This window comes from Leptodactylus fuscus, chromosome 5 (assembly GCF_031893055.1).
Source record: "Leptodactylus fuscus isolate aLepFus1 chromosome 5, aLepFus1.hap2, whole genome shotgun sequence".
Taxonomy (NCBI): Eukaryota; Metazoa; Chordata; class Amphibia; order Anura; family Leptodactylidae; genus Leptodactylus; species Leptodactylus fuscus.
The window spans coordinates 93,547,469-93,568,999 of NC_134269.1; the positions used below are offsets into that span (position 1 = coordinate 93,547,469).

General features: G+C 40.0%; 1 protein-coding gene across 3 annotated transcripts in view; it reads right to left on the reverse strand.

The window, feature by feature from the left end:
* Positions 1–21,531, reverse strand: part of PARP6 (poly(ADP-ribose) polymerase family member 6) — a 45,774-nt gene that overhangs the window by 17,723 nt on the left and 6,520 nt on the right. For 2 of the 3 annotated variants that reach the window (XM_075273643.1, XM_075273642.1), the window contains exons 3-15: positions 18,112–18,189; positions 15,002–15,096; positions 14,102–14,162; positions 13,771–13,861; positions 10,661–10,727; positions 9,482–9,631; positions 9,045–9,225; positions 8,137–8,190; positions 7,877–7,972; positions 7,676–7,768; positions 7,313–7,438; positions 1,072–1,137; positions 916–983 (exon numbers count right to left, since the gene is read on the reverse strand). In XM_075273643.1, the coding sequence (XP_075129744.1) occupies positions 916–983; positions 1,072–1,137; positions 7,313–7,438; positions 7,676–7,768; positions 7,877–7,972; positions 8,137–8,190; positions 9,045–9,225; positions 9,482–9,631; positions 10,661–10,727; positions 13,771–13,861; positions 14,102–14,162; positions 15,002–15,096; positions 18,112–18,189 (1,226 nt within the window). The remainder of the gene's footprint in view (positions 1–915; positions 984–1,071; positions 1,138–7,312; positions 7,439–7,675; positions 7,769–7,876; positions 7,973–8,136; positions 8,191–9,044; positions 9,226–9,481; positions 9,632–10,660; positions 10,728–13,770; positions 13,862–14,101; positions 14,163–15,001; positions 15,097–18,111; positions 18,190–21,531) is intronic. The other variant, XM_075273644.1, reaches the window with a different exon arrangement.

Below are 21,531 nucleotides of genomic sequence, written 5' to 3' on the forward strand. Positions count from 1 at the left end.
TCTGCGGGTAGTACTGGAAGCCTCCGAGGGGAACCACTGCAGGGAAGCGGCAGGCGCCGCCATGCACTTGGAGAGAGTGTCGGGGGAGGGGTGGAAGGGGCCCAGTCCTCAAGCTCAGAGAAGGGGCAGACAGACAACCAAAACACCCCCTCCCCTTCCCCAGCACCCAGCAACTACTGCACCCAAAAACTCCAGCCATATTAATTTTTGAAATTTACCAGTAGCTGTTGCATCCCCCCCCCCCCCATTAGGCTTATACTCAAGTCAATAAGTTTTCCCAGTTTTTTTAGCTAAAATTAAAGGCCTTGGCTTATATTCGGGGGCCCATTACCTTCCGGGGTTATTCTATTGGATAACGGCCTATTACAAAAAAAAAGCAGCAGGGGCCCATCTGGCCCTCTAAGGTCATGGGCCCAATAGCAGCGGCGGAAGTTACACCACTGGTTTCTACTTAATATTATACATCACTGACTAAATATCAATGATTGACAACTTCTGGCTCTCCCTCTACTTGAACTATATATGCTGCATTGTAATTTTGAAGCATCTGGAGAGCAATATTTTGCAAGTCACAGCTATAGATGTTTATAGACAACTGCCTTTTCTGTATGGATTTCAATGCAGTATTTTGGTGCAGATTTTCTGCGTGTCAATCCTGACCTCCACCATGTATGTATGTATTCTAAATGATATACACATGTAAAAAGGCGAACATAACATAATGCGGTAACAACACTGTGGCACTGCACTGTGGATTTTAACACAACTCATTCAGTGGGTTTTCAATTACTTTTGTTGTCTTCTGGATAGGATATCACAGTGCACAAAGTTAGCATGCTGCAGAAAGTCGTGTTAAACAGTAATACATCTGTTACATACTTATATCATAAAAAGCAACATAAGCACAGACATTACCATTGTAGAAGGGGGTGAGCCAGTGGATCCAAACGGTCCATCTGTTTCTTGATTTCCAGGTATGAACCCTGAAAAAAAAAAAAACATTTTGATACTAGTAACTCCTTTCACCACCTGCTCCCCTAGAATTGCTATAAGGTTCCCGTTTTATGTTACCTGGGTCATCTCCCGGATTGACATAACACTGTCTAAGGCTTTCTGGAGGCGTTCATAGTTCTTCTTCTGCAGTGAACATGCACATAATAAAGTCACTTTATTGTAATTTGTGTTGACGTGCCAATATATAACTGACATTCCTGGAGCAGGGGTAGTAGATACTATGGTTTTATATTACTTTACTTTATTCAGTTATATAATGCCAACATAGTCCTCAGCACTGTACAGAGACTCATCACTCACAATGAAGCCTGTTCCTACTGAAGCTCACAATCTAAATTCAAATTAACCTATCAGTATGTTTTTGGCGTGTGCAAGGATACAAGAATACCCAGAAGAATCCCTCACAACCTTGGGGAGAACATTCAAACCCCATGCAAATGCTGCCCTTGGTTGAATTGAAAGCTATGAGCTCAGTGATGTAGGGCAACAGTGCTAACCACTGAGCCACTGTGCTGTTAGGGGGCGTTCACACTACCGTCGGTGTCCGACATGTAGTGTCCGCTCCTAGTGTCCGCTCAAAATCTGTCACGGACACTAGGAGCGGACACTAGATGTGTCCGTGACACCTGTCATTCACTTTAATGGACATCGGGTGCGTTCTTTTGCACTCCGTGCCCGTCCTTTCCTGTCCGCAAGAGAAGATGTCCGACTTCTCAAGCGGACAGAAAAACCCTGCATGCAGGGTTCTTCTGTCCGCTTGAGAAGTCGGACATCTTTACAAGCGGACAGTGAAGGACGGGCACGGAGTGCAAAAGAACGCACCCGATGCCCATTGAAATGAATGACAGGTGTCACTGACACATCTAGTGTCCGCTCCTAGTGTCCGTGACAGATTTTGAACGGACACTAGGAGCGGACACTACATGTCGGACACAGACGGTAGTGTGAACGCTCCCTTACTTTAATAAAAGTCATGTCATTTTTTTTACAAATACTCAATTCAGTTTCAAAAAGAAAAAAAAAAAGGGAAGCCTTGGGTTTCACTCTTTAGATCACACAGTTTAAGCAACACAAGTCAATAATCTGTCAGGCTATAAGATATACAATATGGCATTTGTAAGTTATTTAATATAGAGGTCACATCATGTATTGAATATGAATATTACTGGAACACTTGACATAAGCATTTTCTGAAGGGATATTATTATATGTTTGGTACGGTGTTCTATGATGAACTATTCAGTATGTGTTAGACATGTGGTGGTTTAGTGTGAAATATATAAAATAAATGTACAGCATTACAGCATGTCTATAGCCCAGCAATCAAATCTTGAAGTTGTACAGTATAGTTTCTCTGAATTATTTTAATTGTAGTAAGGTGACTTTATAGCTCAAGGTTGAATCCAGAAAGACTAGGTCAGGAACTCTGACATTAACTACCACAGTTGTCATTACAATCATGTTTAAAGGCCTGATGTAGCTATAATCCACCTGTTGCAGCGCAGTCTACTCAGAGTTAAAGGTCAGCAGCTCTCAGACTGGAATTAGGTTCCTAAGGTTATTTGTATGTTCATGGTCATTGAGAACATACTGAACTACTGTATCCTGTTTGACATGGCCACATCCTCCAAGTAAATCATTCAATTTGGTAATCTTAGTTATAAAATTTCTAACCATGTATGTAGAAAATGCCATTTTCATTTCTTAAGTATTATGGTTACAAACCAATATTATTCTTTTACATTGCTTAAAGTCATAGGCTGTACTTCAAATTTGTCTGAAAAAAACGACTAAACATTATATAAAAACTGTGAATGATGCAGGAATTAGTATTTAAGTTTAAGGCTTGAAATGTGTATTAATTTTTGAACAATTAATTATTATTAATGATTATTATTCATTATTATTTTTTGTAATTAAGTATTTGTTCTGTTAATTCTAATAGTACAGTTCTAAAAAATAAACTAATATGTACCCCACAACTGGCCAAAACGGGCAAGCCCCACTTAGGGCTCACAATGAGAGCTTCCACTAATACTGATGGTAGCGCTCATTACATTGGGAGTGAGCAACAAGTCCATATTTATTTATAACTTACTGCTCTTGGCTCCCAGACTCATTGCCCCTTCCATGTGTCAGTGCTGACAGGAATCCAAAAGGAGCCCAAAGAAATGAGTAATGATGAAATCTGGACTCATCACTCTTTCCCTTGGGCACCCAGAAACAAAGATGATAGAGTCATTATACTCTGTAAGGTCAAAAAGGGGGCATTGTAATTTATGGGGACCATTAAACTGCGTGGGTACAAATGGAGACTGATATGCAGTGTATCAAGGCAAAAGGGAGCCATTATACTTTGTGTGGGTATATGGGACTATCATACCTTATGGAGACAAAAAGGGACCATTAAAATGTGTGAGGGCTAAATGGGGCCATTATATTGTGTAGGAGCAAAATGAGATCATTAAACGGTGTTGGGGTAAAACAGGGCTATGAAACTGTGTGAGGGGGCAAAAGGGATCCATTATATTGTGTATGGGAGCACACTGGGGCCATTAGAATATGTGGGAACAAAAGGGAGTATATTAGTTTGTAGGTGCATATGGGTGTCATTATACTTTGTTGCGGCAAAAGAGGGTCATCAAACTTTGTGAAGACATATGAGGCCATTACACTGTATGAGGGCAAAAGGGGACACTTTTATTTTTATGGTGATCATTAAACTGTGTGGGAGCAAATGGGGGAGGATATACACTGTGTCCAGGCAAAAGGGTGCTACTATACTGAGTAAGAGCAAAAGGAGACCATTATATGAGGAGTGCTCAATAAGTTATCTACCCAGATTTGATAACAAATTTTCTAAGAAAATTGGACTTTCTACTTTTCAATGTAATCCTTCTTGACTTTAACACACTTATTCCAGTTCGCTGCCAGTGATTAGATGCCCTTAGAATAGGAGGAGACTTCATATTCTGGAAGGAACCTTGTTACTCTGTCTTTGACTGCATTATTGTCAGGAAATCGTTGCTCATGTAGTAATTTCTTCAGGTTACAAAAGAAAAAAAAATGAACATGCTTCAACAGCTCATCCTCTTCAATTGATTTTCTATCCCATTTGGGCCAAAGCGTTACTTGGTAGTGGGAAGGTGCATCAGCATCATATACAGCAATAATCCTTTCATGGATTTCTTTAGATTTCTTTTCTTCCTGTGTAAGGAACTTAATCATGGAATGACGCTCCAAATCCCTCAATTTCTTTGTAGACCTGCACTGTACTGTACTATACTTGCCATCCGGTCACTCCAGTGCTTTCATCATACTGCGCTGCTACTCTGTGTCTCATCCTGCACAGATAAGCTCAGCTTTCACTGACAGAATATACTAGGGTAGATAACTTAGTGAATACCCCTTGTACTTTGTGGGGGCACATAAATCCATTATAATGTGTAGGAGCTAAACAATGCCATTATATTGTGTGAGGGCAAAAGGGACTATTATATGTTTTGTTGTAGAATAAGGCGACCTTTATACTGTCATACTGCAAACTCTCTTTTGCTGAGGAAATTTTTAGAGGATCACACTGCCTCTGCATGTGTTGCATCACACATGTGCCTACTGACACTCTGTTGCCAAAGCCCACATAAGGCTAAGGCCCCAAGTAATCTTCCATAGTAAAAAAAATGATGTTGTAAAAACTGTTGCGGCAATGTATGTGTTTTTCCCTGCAGTGTTTTTCACAGAACGTCTGCAGAGGTTTTCTATGTGCAATTTCTGTTTCAATTATACTAGTGCATCTCAATAAATTAGAATATCATCAAAAAATATGGACTGTTGCTCAGTGGTCAAAGGTGTTTTCAGATGACAGTAAATTTTGAACTTCATTTGGAAATCAAGGTCCCCGAGTCTGGAGAAAGAGCCGAGAGGCTGCTGTACACAATCCAAGCTGCTTGAGGTCTAGTGTGAAGTTTTCACAATCAGTGATGGTTTGTGGAGCCATGTCATCTGCTGGTGTAGATTCACTGTAAAAAATTCTAGAGCACTTCATGCTTCCCTCTGCCGCAAGCTTTTTGGAGATGGAACTTTCATTTTCCAACAGGACTTGGCACCTGCCCACACTGCCAGTACCAAGACCTGGTTTAATAACCACAGTATCACTGTGCTTTATTGGCCAGAAAACTCGCCTGACCTTAACCCCATAGAGAATCTATCAGGTATTGATAAGAGGAAGGTGAGACCCCAGACCCAACAATTCAGACAGGCTGAAGGCTACTATCATATAACCTGGGCTTCCATAACCCCTCTGCAGTGCCACAGGCTGATCGCCTCCATGCCACATTGCCGAATCGATGTAGTCATTCATGTAAAAGGAGCCCCCAATAGGTATTGAGGGAATTTACTGGACAGACTTTTCATTTGGCCAACATTTCTGTGTTAAATAATTGTTTTACAGTTGGTCTTATATAATATTCTAATTTTCTGAGATAATGATTTTTGGGTTTTCCTTGGCTGTAAGCCATAATCATCAACATTAACAGAAATAAACACTTGAAAAAGTTCATTCTGTTTGTAAAGACTCAATATAATATATGGGGTTCACTTTTTCAATTGAATTACTAAAGAAATAATGATGATATGTGATGATATTCTAATTTATTGAGATGCACTAGTACCTAATTGGAAACTGCTCCCATTTTCATAGGCATAATTGACATGCTTCAATTTCCAAAATCACAACGTTTTTGGAAATCTCAGCATATTCGCTGAGCATATTTTTGCGCAAAGTGGGGATGGGGTTGACTAAAATCCCTTCCAATTTGCTGTGACAGTGTAAAGCTGAGTAGTTTCCGCTGCACGCAAACCACAGGGTTTACTCAATGTGAGTCCTTAGGCTGAGTTCACACAGAGTTTTTTTGGTTAGGAATTTGAGGTGGAATCCGCCTCAAAATCCTGACCAAAAAAAACCGTCTCCCATTGAAATCAACGAGAGCCAGTCATTTCATTTTTCCGTAACCGGTCTGTTCCGTCTCCCAGAAAAAAAAAGCGACATGCTCATTCTTCAGGTGGATGCCGCGGCTGGTTCAGCCTCGGACGTCCGCCTGAAGACACTCCCTCCCGACTAGGCCCATTCATTTGGGCCTAATCCGGAGTAGAGTGCCATGACTGGATGCCGGTGCACTGAGGCAGCCTCCGCCTCAAATTCCGGAACAAAAAACTCCATCTGAACTCAGCCTAAGGGTGCATTCACACTGAGTAAACGCTAGCTTATTTTGTAGTGTAAAATTACACTTGTAAATTTTGCTATCCCATTGACTTCAATGACATTTTACAGGTGTATTTTTACAGGCGTATTTTTTACAGGCGTATTTTTTACAGGCGTATTTTTACACTTGTAAAAAAATATCATTGAAGTCAATGGGATAGCAAAATTTACAAGTGTAATTTTACACTACAAAATAAGCTAGCGTTTACTCAGTGTGAATGCACCCTAAGTCTGTAGCTGCTCTGCAACTATGCCTGCAGTTTGCTGATCGTTGTCAGGTGATTGCATCTTTTCTACGGCCAAAAAGATGCAAAATTAAGGACGGCACATTGCTCTGTGTAAAAAGAAAATACCTGCTGACAATCAATACCACTGAATAAAGTAGGAATGATTGTGGTAGCTCATACATGTATTCTGTATCAGGCTGGGTAATAGATCAACACAAATAAGCAGTGATCAATAAGGTCAACCAATGCTTATCCTGTTTGAACATTGGGCAGTGTAGTACTGTAGGACCCTTATCCGCTGATTCATAGGCAATGTGGCGTTTTCTTTATGATATGCAGAGCAACCTTTTGGGATTCAGGTGAGCAGGATTTTGACTTTCTTCCACAATATTTACAACTAAATTAATCCTATGATTTTTGTAAATTGGAATATTTTTTAAGGCTTTAACTTTAGATACTGATGTGATAAAATACTTTTTTTTATAAGATGTAACCTCTGACAGTGCTACATAAATTATGTATTTCTATGAGCTTCAACTGTTGTTATGTCTAAAAACAACTTTTTTAAAAAAGTCCTAGTATTAGTAACAAATACTGTCCAGGCAAGGAATGATCAATATGCTTTCTTTATAATCTGCATAGATATATGAGCTAGCAGAGAAATGTTTTTCATGGTTACACTGGTTAGACATATGGATTTGAACAATGTAGATTGTATTACAACTTGCCTCTAAAAAATTATAGCCACTCTCTTCTAGAAGCTGTGATTTAGAAAAGATATCATGTAAAAAAAAAAAAAAAGTATCTTTACCTTAGGGTTAAAGGCCAGTGTTTTGGGATCATTAGGATCCACTACTGAAGGGTATGGCTCAAATATAATACTCTTCCTGGGTGACTCAAGGGCAGCTCGACACATTGCAACCAGCAGACCCACAACCTACAGAAGGCATTAAAAAACAGCTTATGTGCAGACCTTCATAGAGATATCAGCATTAGAGGATAGGGATTTCAACTAGTCAATTAGACAAATCCCATTAGGTTCCTTTGGCAGATGCAAAGATGCTACAGGCTTCTGTCCTGCTCTTCATTGTAGGCCTATGCCTTCTTGTCACAATTATTTCCCTCCTAATACCCAACATAGAAAAACACAATGCATATTATACTTTTAATATACCTCAGCTCCTGTAGCCACTTCTTCAGCAGCCCCAGACATCACTCCTAGAGTGTAAAAAGAGAAGACGCAGAGCTCTCTTGTACACACAGCTGGCTGCAGGACATAAGACAATGGATAAGAAGTTAGAGCAATATGGAAAACAAAAACGTCAAGTCAGGAAGTTACCCAGTAATCACATTTTTCATTTCAAAATTGACCAACCTTGAGCATAGATGCATTCTGGAAGACATGCTGTTCATCGCACACTACACAATATTCATTTAGAGTGGGTAGACGCTGTTCTGCATACTTCATTATCTATTGAAGGGAAACACATATAAGACAGAAGAACCAAAATTGAAAAATGTAAAATGCAATGAAAAGCAAATTAACAATGCTGATGGCTGAATCCAGGAATGCCAAATAAGGAGTAGTTTACATATTGTAGGCAATTTCAAATATTAGTTATACTAGGTACTCACCTGTACCAAAAATCCATACTCCAGAGTAGGAACTGTTTTACAATGTCCACTGACCTGCAGGGAGTGAGTAGATTAATAGAAAAACAAACCGTGCATGAGTCCCAAGCTACCATGAAGAAGATCCAAGAATATTGCACACTACAAAGTATTTTGGCTTGTTAAAAAACGGACATGAACCAACCCAAACATTTCTCTGGCAGCTACCATTATATTGTAGCCCAGTGCCTTGCCTGTATTCTCAAAAGATTTTTACTTCTTTCTATCATTTGTCCAACACATGCTGGAATTTATCAGTGGCATACTAATGCTCTATCTTATCTATCTTCACTTTTATTTTTTAATAGTATTATATTTTTGCAATTATCCCTACCACTACCCTAATATGACACCCCTAATGTGTTATTTATCGTGATTTGTGTCATGTCAGTACGTTAAATGGTCCGAGCCTCTGTTCCCACGAAGTAACGCACCACGCATTCAGACATGTATACACGTGTCAGAGTGTGAGCGCTCAAAACAGATCCCATTCACTTCAATGTGTGCCAGCTTACGGGCGCTACACATTGAAATCAATGGGAGGCTTTTTAACCCATTGATTTCAATGTGTAGCGCGCATGAGCCGACACACATTGAAGTGAATGGGATCTGTTTTGTGCGCTCACACTCTGACACGTGTATATGTGTCTGAATGCGTGGCGCGTTACTCCGTGGGAACGGAGCCTAACAGTATTGATCCTTAAATGGGTTGTCCAGTTTCAACAAATAAATACTAAATACATAATACCAATAATTTGATACGTGATATCTATGTCCTATCAGAATTTCCACACCTCTTTAATGTAATTGTTGGTTTATTAAACTTTGGAATATCCATGTAAATTGTTTATAAAGGCTGTTCCACATCTTACCTGTGTTGTGGTTGTATGACTTCCATACAGTTCTGATTTAGGGTTTCGTAGTGTACAGGAAACTGATCGATTCATTAGACGGGGGACCCGGAGATCTGCCCCAGCAAGACCACTTCTAAGATCTGATCCTGTCAAACTACTCCGGACTGCAGAATCTTGGACCCCAGGGAAACTGGGAGATCTGCAATACAGTTTCACAAAGAGTAAAGCGAAGCCCATCAAAGTACACAGAGAGACAGTCAAGGAACACAATGGTCAGACACATTCCGTCTGACCATTGTATATGAAAAGTGGTGAATTGGTGGTTATATATATTATTCCAGATCCATCCTTGTAAAAGGTTAGTAAACTCCACAAAGAACATTCATATTATGCATATTAAGGAGATTTCTCCTCATATAAAATAACAGCTGCAGAATTAAATATAAAACATTTACTTGGGTACTGGAGAGAAGATGCTAAGTCCAGCCCGAAACCTCTTAATGCTACCACTGACTCTAAGCCACCGCAGTCTTCTCTCCTGCTGTGAACGTAAAACTTCATTACTGAGATACCGCCATTGATGAGAGGAGAAGAGGGACAAGATCCTAGGTAAAAAGAAAGGACTTCAGTGTGAGGATGCAGCTAGAGAAAAGTTTTACAAGTAATTTTTACGAAAATAAACATTAATTGGCTAAAAATGAAAAGAGATAAAAACAGACGGAACAGGTAGGTCAGCGGAAAAAAAATTACATTGAACTATAATTTCTTTCTCTTAATGATGTTTTAGTGATTTTAACTTGTCTGGGAAAAAAATTTATACTTAAACATTAAACTACCTATCCCTCCTAACTTCTAACTTTTTTACTTTATCAAAAATGTATATTTGCCCATATCACTTGGCACATTTTCTGATCTTCTGTTGGTGTTCCGTTTCACATTCCTGGAAACGGAATGTCACCAATACTACCCTCCAACCCACCTCATCATACTTACTTGTCTTCACGTCTGGATCTTCTGGGCACGAAATGTCACCTCCTTCCACACCTACACAATAGAGCTGGAGTGCATACAATCTCTATTGCAAAGGCACCGGCAGGTGTGAAAAGGAGAAGAAGCTGGCCTTCCATGCCTGTGCAATAGAGCAGGAGCGTCAGCACTCCAGCTCTATTGCGCAGGTGCCGGCAGACATGAAAAGAAGGAGAGAAAGAAGTGATCTCCCATGCCCAGAAGATCTGGAAAGGAAGACAGTATGATGGGGTGGGGGGTTGGTTTGAGTTAGTTAGTTAGTTAGGTATGGCTTGTAGTCTGCGGGCTAGCTAGGGAAACAGGGAGGGGTTGTGAGGGAGTGAGAGAATGAGAGGGGAAGGCGCGAGAGGGAATCTGAGTGAAGAGCAATGCATCATAGTAGTTGTAGGATGAAAGAACAGGAAGTGACCCATGTAAACAAATGCAGAGGATGCTATGAGCTCCCAGAGAAACCAAATATTACTCAAAACACTGCTAAAGATACTTGGGTGAACTTATTAACCCATTAATAGCACTAAAAGCATCTTTTTTTTTAATAAAAAAAAAATTGCCCGAAAAACTCCTTAACGCTTTTCCCCAGCAACTTCCCATTTAAGCCTAATACTTACTTCTTTAACTGAATGCCTAGTCCAAATTCATCTCTGTTTGATGGTTGAAATACATCAATGGTAGGCTCTATTGGAAATGTAAGGTACAGAGGGCAAATTAAATGAGGCCACGAAGAATATGGGGCTCTATGTACAATAATATGGAAACTATACATATACAATACACAATTTCTACAACATAAATGTACCTATGTAACATGTACAATGGGCACTCTGATGCCCATGTCCTTTAGCTATATTCCTTATAGACAGATTTAAAGAACAAGATGTGAGGACAACATGAATAATTGTACCTTTACCTTGTTAAATAAATATCAGGTTTTGTTGATTTTCAATTATTTTGAATGCTATACTCATTTTTGAAAAACATATTTTTATGTAACATTTCAAAATGACAATAACAAAATTCATGTTTTCAGACCCATATCAAACAACTGTAATACAGACAGGACGTACATGATTAGTAGAGGAAACTGAAAAAGTAGAACATCTTTTTTTTGTTTTTATATATTTCACAAAGCATATTATTATAATTATGTTTTTCAAATTATTTTGATAGTCCTTATGGGTTTTCCAGATGAAATGCCCTCCTAATTGTGACTTTATGATCCCAGAATTTACTGGGAAAGAATCCATTGCCTTAGGGTCCATTCACATGGAGGAAAATGGTGAGGAATTTGGTGTGGAATCTCAGCGCTGAAAAAAAAGCCTCCCAATGAGTTCCTTTTTCTGCTTGGTGTGGAATTTCAGCTGCTAGCAGAAAAAGAAATCCATTGAAGTCAATGGGAGGGTTTTTTTTTTCAGCGCTGAAATTCCACCCCATTTTCCTCCATGTAAATGGACCCTTAAATACAAAACATCTTAAGGTGGAGCCACACGTGGCATAAACCACAGCGTTTTTCAGTCCCTGCAAAGTTTTTCAGTCCCATCCACAAATTGCGGAAAAATACACGCAGCGGACACACTGTGATTTTCTAAATTGTTGTGGTTCTGGAATTCGCAGCATGTCATTTATACCTATGGCAACACTGGCGGTTTCCCTGTAGGTACAATGCAAGCAGAAAGTCCACAGAGGAAACCTATGCAGAAAAATCTGTGATGTGTTGCTGCTGCATTTTTCCATAATGCTTTTTTATTGCGCTACATGGGCCTTAACCTAGAATGCTACGGTTTGCAGTACAAAAGGTCTTCTTTCAAACTGATACCTAGACACAATATACAAAGATGTGACAAAACAGAAAACTGAATTAGGAGGATCTCCATGGCAACATGCTTTGGAGTTGTTTTGCACTAGATATGAGGCGATTATGTCCATCTGTCATGCCCTTAATGAAGTAACTTTGTGTGATTTACTGTTGACATAATAACATAGTAAATCAGGGGCTTCAGAGTGTCTCAGTAATAGCAAGACATGAACAAAGAAGTGAGATTTTATTGTTGCTACACATAGCTTCCATTGTATGCATTTCTGTGTAGTCCAATACACTGATGTTAGGTTGACTGTCAGGATTCGGGGACGCCACGGCCTTCCTGCTATGCGGCGCATGCCCCGGAGGCGTGTCAGAGACTCCTCTGGCTGTATTTAGTACATCAAGAGGTTAAGTGGTCTCCTTGGTGTCGGTTTGACTGGCAGATTGTCTGGCCAGTCATTCCTATCTGTGATGGGTGGGGTTGTATCTCAGTTCCTATTTCAGTCCCCTCCCCCCATGTTCATATGCCTGTTATAGCATTCAGTTCTGTCTGCAAACTTCCAGGTTCTCTATCACTTTATCTGTACACTTGCTAAGTCCTTTAGCTTTGCTTTCCCTTACCCTTCCTGTTCCTTGCCTGTTTAGTTTCCTTGTTTATGTTTGTATTCTATTGCTTACCTATATTCACTACTGGTCTAGCCTGACTACTCTTAACAGCTATTGTTCTCTGTTATCTGCCACCACTAGTAATACTTGGTTTGCTCCTTTTTACATTTAAGCCCACTGTTAGGGTAACTATAGGGAATCTATTTTAGGTTCCTGTGAGGGGTGTCCTTGTAAGGATGTTACTCTGAGGTTAGGCAGGTTCAGTCAAGGAATCTGTTAGGGAAAGTTCCCAATCTTTTTCTGCCCACATTCCTGGATTTGCACCCAACCGTAACTAATCTAGGTCAGAGGTTGCAGGGACGTCGGGGACGTATGTTTTTATGTTTTAGAAGACAGCTCTTTCTTAAATAATGTATGATATAATAATCTTTTGAGCTGTCAAATGTGGACTGTAAGCCGATGGCTGGTCAGGTAATGGAGGGGGTGTAAATCTCACCCAGACTACTCAGGTGGGTGAGATGAGAAAACTCCAGGAATGTTTGTTCTCAGCAGACAACTTTCGTCTGCTGAGCATTTTGGTAAATGCTCAGTATTGGGCTGGATTTGTAGGAATGACAGGTAGGTTTGGTAGTGGAACCTGTCATTCCACCCCCCTCCAGTCCAGTCCACACTTTGGGGATGTTCCGGCAGCGACTCAGCTGCAGAGAGTCTCCTCGTCAAGGAGGCTTAAGAAGTTGCTCCAGCAGCAACACTTTGGCAGAGTTTGGCTGGAGAGCAAACATGGAGGTCATATTTTTGGGAGCTGTGACCTGAATGACTCAACTGGCTTTTTTTTGGATTTCTGTTATTCTAGGTGAGGTAACCTATTCTATGTTTAGTTAGAGCCTAGCCGGACAGGTATTTATTTTTGTATTGTTTCCTTTGTTGCTGCACTACCTTTTTGAGTGAAAATAAACTCTACTTTTGTTTTGGACTAAACAAACTGGACTTGTGTGTCTATTCCACCCCACCTAGCAATCCCAGAACCTGACAGGACACTATTAATAAATCTAAATTATTTATTGTGCTTACTTATAAAGTACTGTCTCATTCTGCAGCACTTCACAGATATCGCCTTTGGAGCGTGGAAGGAAACCCAGACAAACACAGAGGAAAAACAACATACAAGCTCCTTGCAGATGTTATCCGTGGCTGGACTCAAACCAAGGACCCCAATGCTGCAAAGCAACAACACTAACCACTGAGCCACCATGCTGTTCGACACCAAAAATCTAAATATAACTGTAATAGATGAAAAGAGAAAAGATCCCTTACCAGGGCCATCCAAGTACTGAGAGAGGGAAAAGCGTAGGCGTAGGACTATGGGCTCTGTGCGTATTACTTTCCAGGCAGTGGCTACCTCTTCCTGCATGGATAGAAAAATAAAAAAGACAGACTTATACAGAATATAAAAAGACAATAAGGACACTGAATGTGAAGATGACTGATGGCAACTATTTTTCACATATACTGTCATTCTCATTTTCTTAATAATTGGAAATAATGGAAAGATTGAAATACAGACTGAAGTATAAAATCAGATAACCTAAAGAATTAGAAACAGAGTGCCAGAGATGTACAATAATAGGGAAGTGGCCAGACTTACATCCAGGAATCCAATGTTTATGTGCAAGTCAATATCAGCATCATCTATGGTCCCATATTCTCTGTAAAACAGAAATTGATAAATGACTTGAAACAAAAAAAAAAATAAAAATTTTAACATTCCAGAAGCTTGAGGCTAACGCTCCATGCAGCTTTTTTGTTGCAGATTTTGTTGCATTTTTTTTTTAGCCAAAGCCAGGAGTGGATTGAGCAGAAGGTGGAAGTATAAGAGCTTCCTATATATTTACCGTTCCTTTTGTAGATATTCTTAGCTTTGGCTCAAAAATCTGCAACAAAAAAGCTGTTTCCACAACATTGGGCTTCAGGCTAAGACAGAGCATCTGAATTATTATACTACTTATCTTGCAGGATTTTGAGTGTGGTGCCCAAAACGTGTTGGGGACTACAGCTCAGGATTCAGCTTTGTGTTTCCCTAGTTGCAAACATGGATGAAGGTGTTAGGAGGAGATGAAGTTATCATTCAGAACTTAATATCTGGAAATGAAAGGCTCACATGCACCATTCACATTATAGGTTTTCTCACCTAGCAGCATTGCTTCCATAGCATATGTCAGCAAAGGAGTCCCTGCTGTCTCTGTGTGCAACTGTGCAACTTGTCAGTGTTATTAAGAATTACTGGAGTATGATTGAAAACTATATAGTATTTTCTATTACCACCCCTGATTCACTAAAGTATGGGTACCTAGACTTATTAGTTGACACTTTGTTAAGTATCTCAAGGTCTTGCAAGTGTTCTTGCATCTGATGCTTTCTCCCATTAATGCCATGATGTGCCCTGCTCGCTAATGTTTGCTTCACATCAATTATACCTATACTTCCCGTATTTTTACTCTATTGTAGAACACTGCAGAAAGTAACACATTGTAAAAAATATGCTCACCTTACAGATACAGCACTTTCACTATATATTTCTTTAACAGCCTCTATGTCTGCATCAAGCTGTGGGTGTCGGTACAGATCAGCACAGCACGTGCCCTGTCAAAAATGAAAGAATTTAATTAGAGATGTGTGACGTATGAAAAATAGAGACCATATTGGATAAAAACCCAAAAGAAATGCACAACATTCATTATAATGGAGCAGCGACTGCTCTACAGTAAAAATAAAAAGGTCAATACTTTTTTTATTTTTGTGAAACTTAAAATGAATCTGTCACTTTTCTGGAAAGTTGCTCTTGTACCTGCCTGCTTGAAATCCACTTTACACCCCACTCAAAATTGTGCCTTTATGTTAAATTACCCATCAGCCAAACAAGGTTACATCGCTGCATTCATGTAATCTCTTAAAGGACAAATTATTATATTTTTTTTAATTTATTTTAAAAAAAGGTCAGCTAATGTTATTATTAGATTAATAATAACACCCAAATACCTTTAGCATCCTGTTCTTTTTTCCTACAACTACCTTGATGCATTGCACTTCACTAAGAGCTGACTCACACCAAAATTAAATGTTTTCATTTATTTTTCACATATGTTTTTGTTTTCATCTTTATTTTAGGAGAAATGCCTTTTAGGTTAAGGCCCTGCATTGTGGAAAAGCTGCTTTTTTGTTGGAAACTTTGCGCTGGTTTTTGTTTTTGAGCCAGAGCCAGGAGTAATTTTATCAGAAGGGAAAAGAATAAGTACTTCCTTTATATTTGCCATTCCTTTTTAAAGACATTCTTGAATTTGGCTCAAAAAACCACTGCAACAAAGAAAAATCAGCTTTTCAGTAATGTGGGGGGTCAGCTTCATAGAGGTTTTCCAATCTTAAAACAATGAAACAGTATTGAAAAGAAGAATTTTTGGTAAATACTATACAGTGCTTCAATAAGAGGTATATTATGGATTTCTTACTGTACTGGGTTTTGACTTGTTTCTGCTCAATTTATATAGAATTGTTCTTTACAGGGAATCTGTCAAGGTGATTTGGGACACTAAACCACCCACAGGTTCTTATGGACGGGAGTGTCCTAAATTGTCCTTTTGTAATACAATCTGCAGCCACATCTAAAAGTAAAAATGCTTTACTTTAAACTCCCCTATTATCTGTGCCCCCCATTCTTCAGTGAAGCTAGAGAAGTACACCTTGGCTTCAGTGCACATGCCAAAACCCTGTCGCACGAGAAGTGAAGTCGGGGTGCACATCTATGGCTTCACTGAAAAACAGCAGAGATGAGTCCGATGAGATTCATCGGATTCATCTCTAGGTAAGTGCAAAAAAGATGAAAGTCTACAATAGCACCAGGATAATGGTGGGTTCTCAGCTCAGAGCCTCTGGTAATAGTTCCACGTAAATATCCAAGAAAAAAGGCAGAACTCTGGTAGTTTCAAAACTGGTGAAATTTATTCCATATGTAAGTAATGTTTCAGCTCCACAAAGGCTCAGTGGACAAAGGCTCAGCGGAGCTGAAACATCACTTACATATGGAATACATTTCACCAGTTTTGCTTGAAACTACTGGAGTGCTGCTTTTTTCCTTGGATAGGTAAGTATATAGTTTTTTTTTTCAATTTTAATACATCCACGGACTGCGTTATTCCGAGGAGATTTTGGACACTAAACCCCTGTTCCATAAGGACCTGTGGGTGATTTAGTGTCCTAAATTGCCCTGACAGGTTGTCTTTAACATCTTTTAATTTAGCTCAATACAAACACTACTACTATTCAAACTAAATTCACAGAAGGGAATAAATATATTTCATTGGGTGACACTAATAAACACGAATAAAACTTCACTTTTATTTCTAATATTAAAACCTGTCTCAATGGACAACTGTAATAAATGACGGTTTCAGACCTAATAGCGTGTGATTGTGTAAAGGGAGACTTGCCCTAAATATCCACAATCCTATCTCCCTCAAAAAATACAAAAACCTGTTTAGTGTGGATCTCTGCTCCTTGGCTGAATACAAGTGTAACCCCAGAAACCTCTAAATTCACATATAAAGATAAGCCACTCCTGTCCACCAAGGTTACTGGCCTAATGCCACGCCAATGGAGAAGATCGAAGGGAACAGTCTGTAATAGGAGGCACTGGGGGACAGCCAAAGGGGAGCACTATCACACAAACTAACTAAAAAAAAACCTAACACAATCCCTATGCGTTTCATCTAATAGTAGATTCATTAGAGGATTGATGAGAGATGTAACTAGCAGTCAGAACTGCTGTTAAAACAAAAGTGTTAGGGAATTGCTTAGATGACAATTCCCCAGTAGCTGCTGGAGAACCCTGGAGGAAGGGGCACAAGAGACAGTGAGCCCTAAGCTGAGCCCCCCACTGTCCCTTCCTCTTGCCAGGCCCTATCCTATGTAATAGGCGGCAACTTGGAGACGATCCCTCCCTATATATGTGACACACAAAACGCAGATAAGACAAACAACAACAAACGGAGGTCAGATAGCCAGGGTTCGGTAACAGTCGAGCAATGTAGTGCCAAATAGAAGTCCAAAAGAATAGTCAATAGGAAAAGCCAAGGTCAGGATTAAGAATACACGTAAAATAACAGCAAGATAAAGCCAGCAAGCACAAGGCAATAACAGGCACCAGTGTGAATGTGAGCCAAGACTAAATAGGGGAGGATGAACTCACCCTGGACCTGACAGGAAGACAGGCTGTCAATCACAGGGCAAGACCAAATTTAACAACACTTCATGGACAGAGGCAGACAAGGGCAGAAGACGGGTGTGGTGCAAATTCAATTAAAGAACTAGAGCCGTGTTCACACAGTGCAACCAAAAACTCTAAGCAAGGAACTAAACTGCACACGCCTCCTGCACCGCCGCATGCGAGCAGAGGGTGGCGCAGTGACCTGAACAGGCAGAGATCTTACAAAAAGACATGGTGATGCAGTCTGACCGTTGGCAGGTAGGCTCTATTGTCAAAAATATTTTGGGGACCCCCTCTTTTTGGTCTGTACAGTGATTTACTATTCAAACTATACAAAACTGCATTTGTTGTATTTTTTTTTACTTTTTTTTTTTATTTTGTAATACTTCTATTGTTACCTGAACTCCATAGAGGAACTCGCCACATTCATTTTCCCCATCTGATTCTTCCTCAGCCCAGTTGTGTCCTTTGATGTCCTGTGGAAACGATAGGAAAGAGTTCTGGTCAAACAGTCACCTTTCAGTTATTCACTATATTGCTTATTTGGAAATATTTATTCAGTTACAACTATTATATGTACATATATGTACAGTCCAATTTTACAAACAGGTCTAGGGCATTTTCAATAGTGAGTTAATGGTTCACATCTGCATTCGGTATTCTGTTCGCTGTCCGCTTGGGGACAAAGAAACAATTTCAAGAACAGTAAACCAAAACTAGAATTGGGAAGAAAATAAGCTGAAGTATTATCATTTCTAGGTTATCACCATTTAGGCTAGGGCCAAGACTTGGCCAAGACTCCTGTTGTTTGATTAAAGTTTGCCAGGTTACCTTGACAGTCCTTCACTCATGTTAGTGAATAAAGTCGCATTTTCACCTCGAGAGTGCTGTGACTTCAAGTCAAACATTGTTCAACTGTTTTTGCAACTAGAAGTTGTGGTTCTCTTGTCACAATGCAACCCTATTTACCACCACAAGTGAAGAAGTCACAAGGCGACCTGGCGATTAGTGGTCAATCAGTGGCAATAGCATCTGAAATTGCAATATAGCCCTAGCCTCATTGTCCACTTCAGGCTGCGGCTTCAAAAGCTGCATTAAAAATACTAAATGTGTTTCCTTACCTACATGGGGTACAAAAGTAGAAGTTGCACCAAGATCTTTATGTCTGAATAAGCACAAAGGTCCCTCTGATACATAAGACACCAGTAAATAGCACAGTGGAGGCCATCTTACAGATTTTGCACTGGGGCCTACTAGCTTTAAATTACATCTCTACAATGGAGAGACAGTCAAGTGGAATACAGAGAGCAAGACACAAGAATAGCTTTCACACGTGCCAAAACTGAGGAGGTTCTTTATGTAGTTTTTCATCCCTCCCACTCCCGCTACTAATGTTTATAAAGTATAGGAGGAAGAAGAATGAACCAAAGAACATGCCAAGATTCCTGTCTCTACAGATTGTGTACGAAGTGTGAACTGCACATAACTTAACATGTGGTGTAATACTCCGCTAGGAAGCCGTTACCCGTTATGTGCCCTCGCTGAAGAGCTATCAGTGTCGGTACCGTAGCTCTTCAGTGTCAGAAGGGTGTTTCTGACAGTCTGTCAGAAATGCCCTTCCTCACAATAGTGGTAGCTGAGCGGTGAGGAACGTCATGGCTGGACAGTAAGGAACGCCCTCCTCTCACAGTACAGCACAATAGACGCTCGGCATTCTAGCGGTGTATTACACCTCATTTGCCCTGACGCCGTGAAAGAACCTCTTTAAAGTGTAGCACAATCCTTATTTAAGTAGGGCACGAGACACAATGTTTGGAAGTTGTTTAACATGACTTTACCATGACATATAAATGGGGGCAAAGGCTTGTGCCTGTGAGAAACAATGGAGGGTGCTTGCTGAAGAGAAATACAGATAGTGCTAAATGTTGTGAGATTTTTACCAAATCATTATACTTTACAAGAGCAGGCAAGGTTTTGAAGCCATACATAGCTTAAAGGGGTTATCTTTGTATAACGACAGTTCTTTAGAAAGGTCCTTTGATAATAAGCTGACCAGAAAGTGTGTGGCAGTAAGTTCTGAACTTCCCTGCGGTGCCATCACAGGAAACATTAAGAATTGCACAGTGCCCATTCAAAATAATACATTATCTTTATACTGCAAGAGTCTAAAGCTCTGGACAATTGGTAATCACATGAAAAAAAAACATGTGAAATAAAGCACTACGAAGGTAGTACTCCACTTGTAACAAGTTTTGGCTAAGTCCCCACATAGCATCCCACAGCAAAAAAAGCTGTTTCCTCTGTGGACTTTCTGCTTCGATTATACCTATAGGGAAACCGCCGGAGTAGATATCATTGACATGCTGCAACAGTTTTAAACATCACAGCTTTGTGTGGATAGGATTCATTTGACTCCCATCCATTTTGCAGGGAGTCACCGTGATTTTTGCCACATGGGGTCCTGGGCTTAGTAAGGGCTCGTTCAGACGTGAGCACAGGGGAGGTTTTTGACAGCGGATTTCGCGTCAAAAACCTCCCCTTACAATGGTGGTCTATGCTGACCGCCAGGCTTCTTTTCTCCGCTAGCGGCGGGCTGCTGCTAGCGGAGAAAAGAAGCGATATGCCCTTTCTTTAGGCGGAAGCCGTGCGGGCTCATTTGAGCTGACAGTGGAGGGGAAAGCCGTGACCGCGATGGTCGCAGCAGGCGGGTTTTGACCAGAGAGAGACGCGTCTCGCCGCGTCTCTCTTGGTGTCAAAACCCGCGCGGGCAGTTCACATGTGAACTAGCCCTAAGTTGCAAATCTAAGGTTTTTATACAGTACAATACTACTTCTACTATAGTTAGATGACATACTCCATATTTTATCTCCAACATACCTGCCATCAAAACCTACAAAACATTAATATATCAAATTTGTTGATTGGCTCAATAGAAAATTTTAAATAGCGTTACCACCATAAAGTTTTTAAGATTTTTAAATAGAAAAAGTACTTGATGGGGTTCTGACAGCTGGAACTTCAATTGTATAAAGATATATGTTTTCTTCTCCACTTTTCAGCTGAGTTACTTTCTACATTTTAGTCTATGGAGTGGGGAAGAGAGGATTAAGAGACTGCTAGTACACTCTGCTATTCATTGCTCTTTTAACACCGCTAGGTATGTAGATTAGCATAAGGCTATAAATAAATTAACCAGCTGGCAGCATCCCCCTACTCCACCCCTCCTTTCTTCATAGAGCTCTGTGTGTGAGGCTGAATATAGAGAGCTGCTGAAACTGGGATCGTGCAACTGCTGAAACTGGGAGCCGGCTGAAGTTATTACCTCCCTTACCTTCTCGATTGCTGTGTACACAGCGCTCAATGAACGCTGTATACACAGCTATGGGTGCCGCCATGATGCGGCCACCCTCTGACCCAGCAGTCACGTGATCCACCGGGCTCAGCCTCTTCTAAGAGCTGCTGGAGGCTGTATTTCTTCTGCAACTGAGGCTAAACGTACCAGCCCCAGTTGCAAGGAAAATCAGTCTCTAATCCAAAAAAAAAAGTAATCAGATGTCCCTAAAGGTCTGTTATGACCTTATGGGGACACAATCTCAAAAAAAAAAAAAAAAAAAAAAAAAAAAAAAAATAGAAAAGTTTAGAATAAAATGTAAATAAAATAATTAAAAACAACTAAAATAATACACCAGTAAAACACCGTTATTACAGGTTATAGCCCCACCCCCGACAACACCATACAAAATAAAAATTACCGTAACAGAGAGATAAAACTATTTTATAAAGTTTTTCAGTAGCACTTTGTGTTATTAAAATTAAAA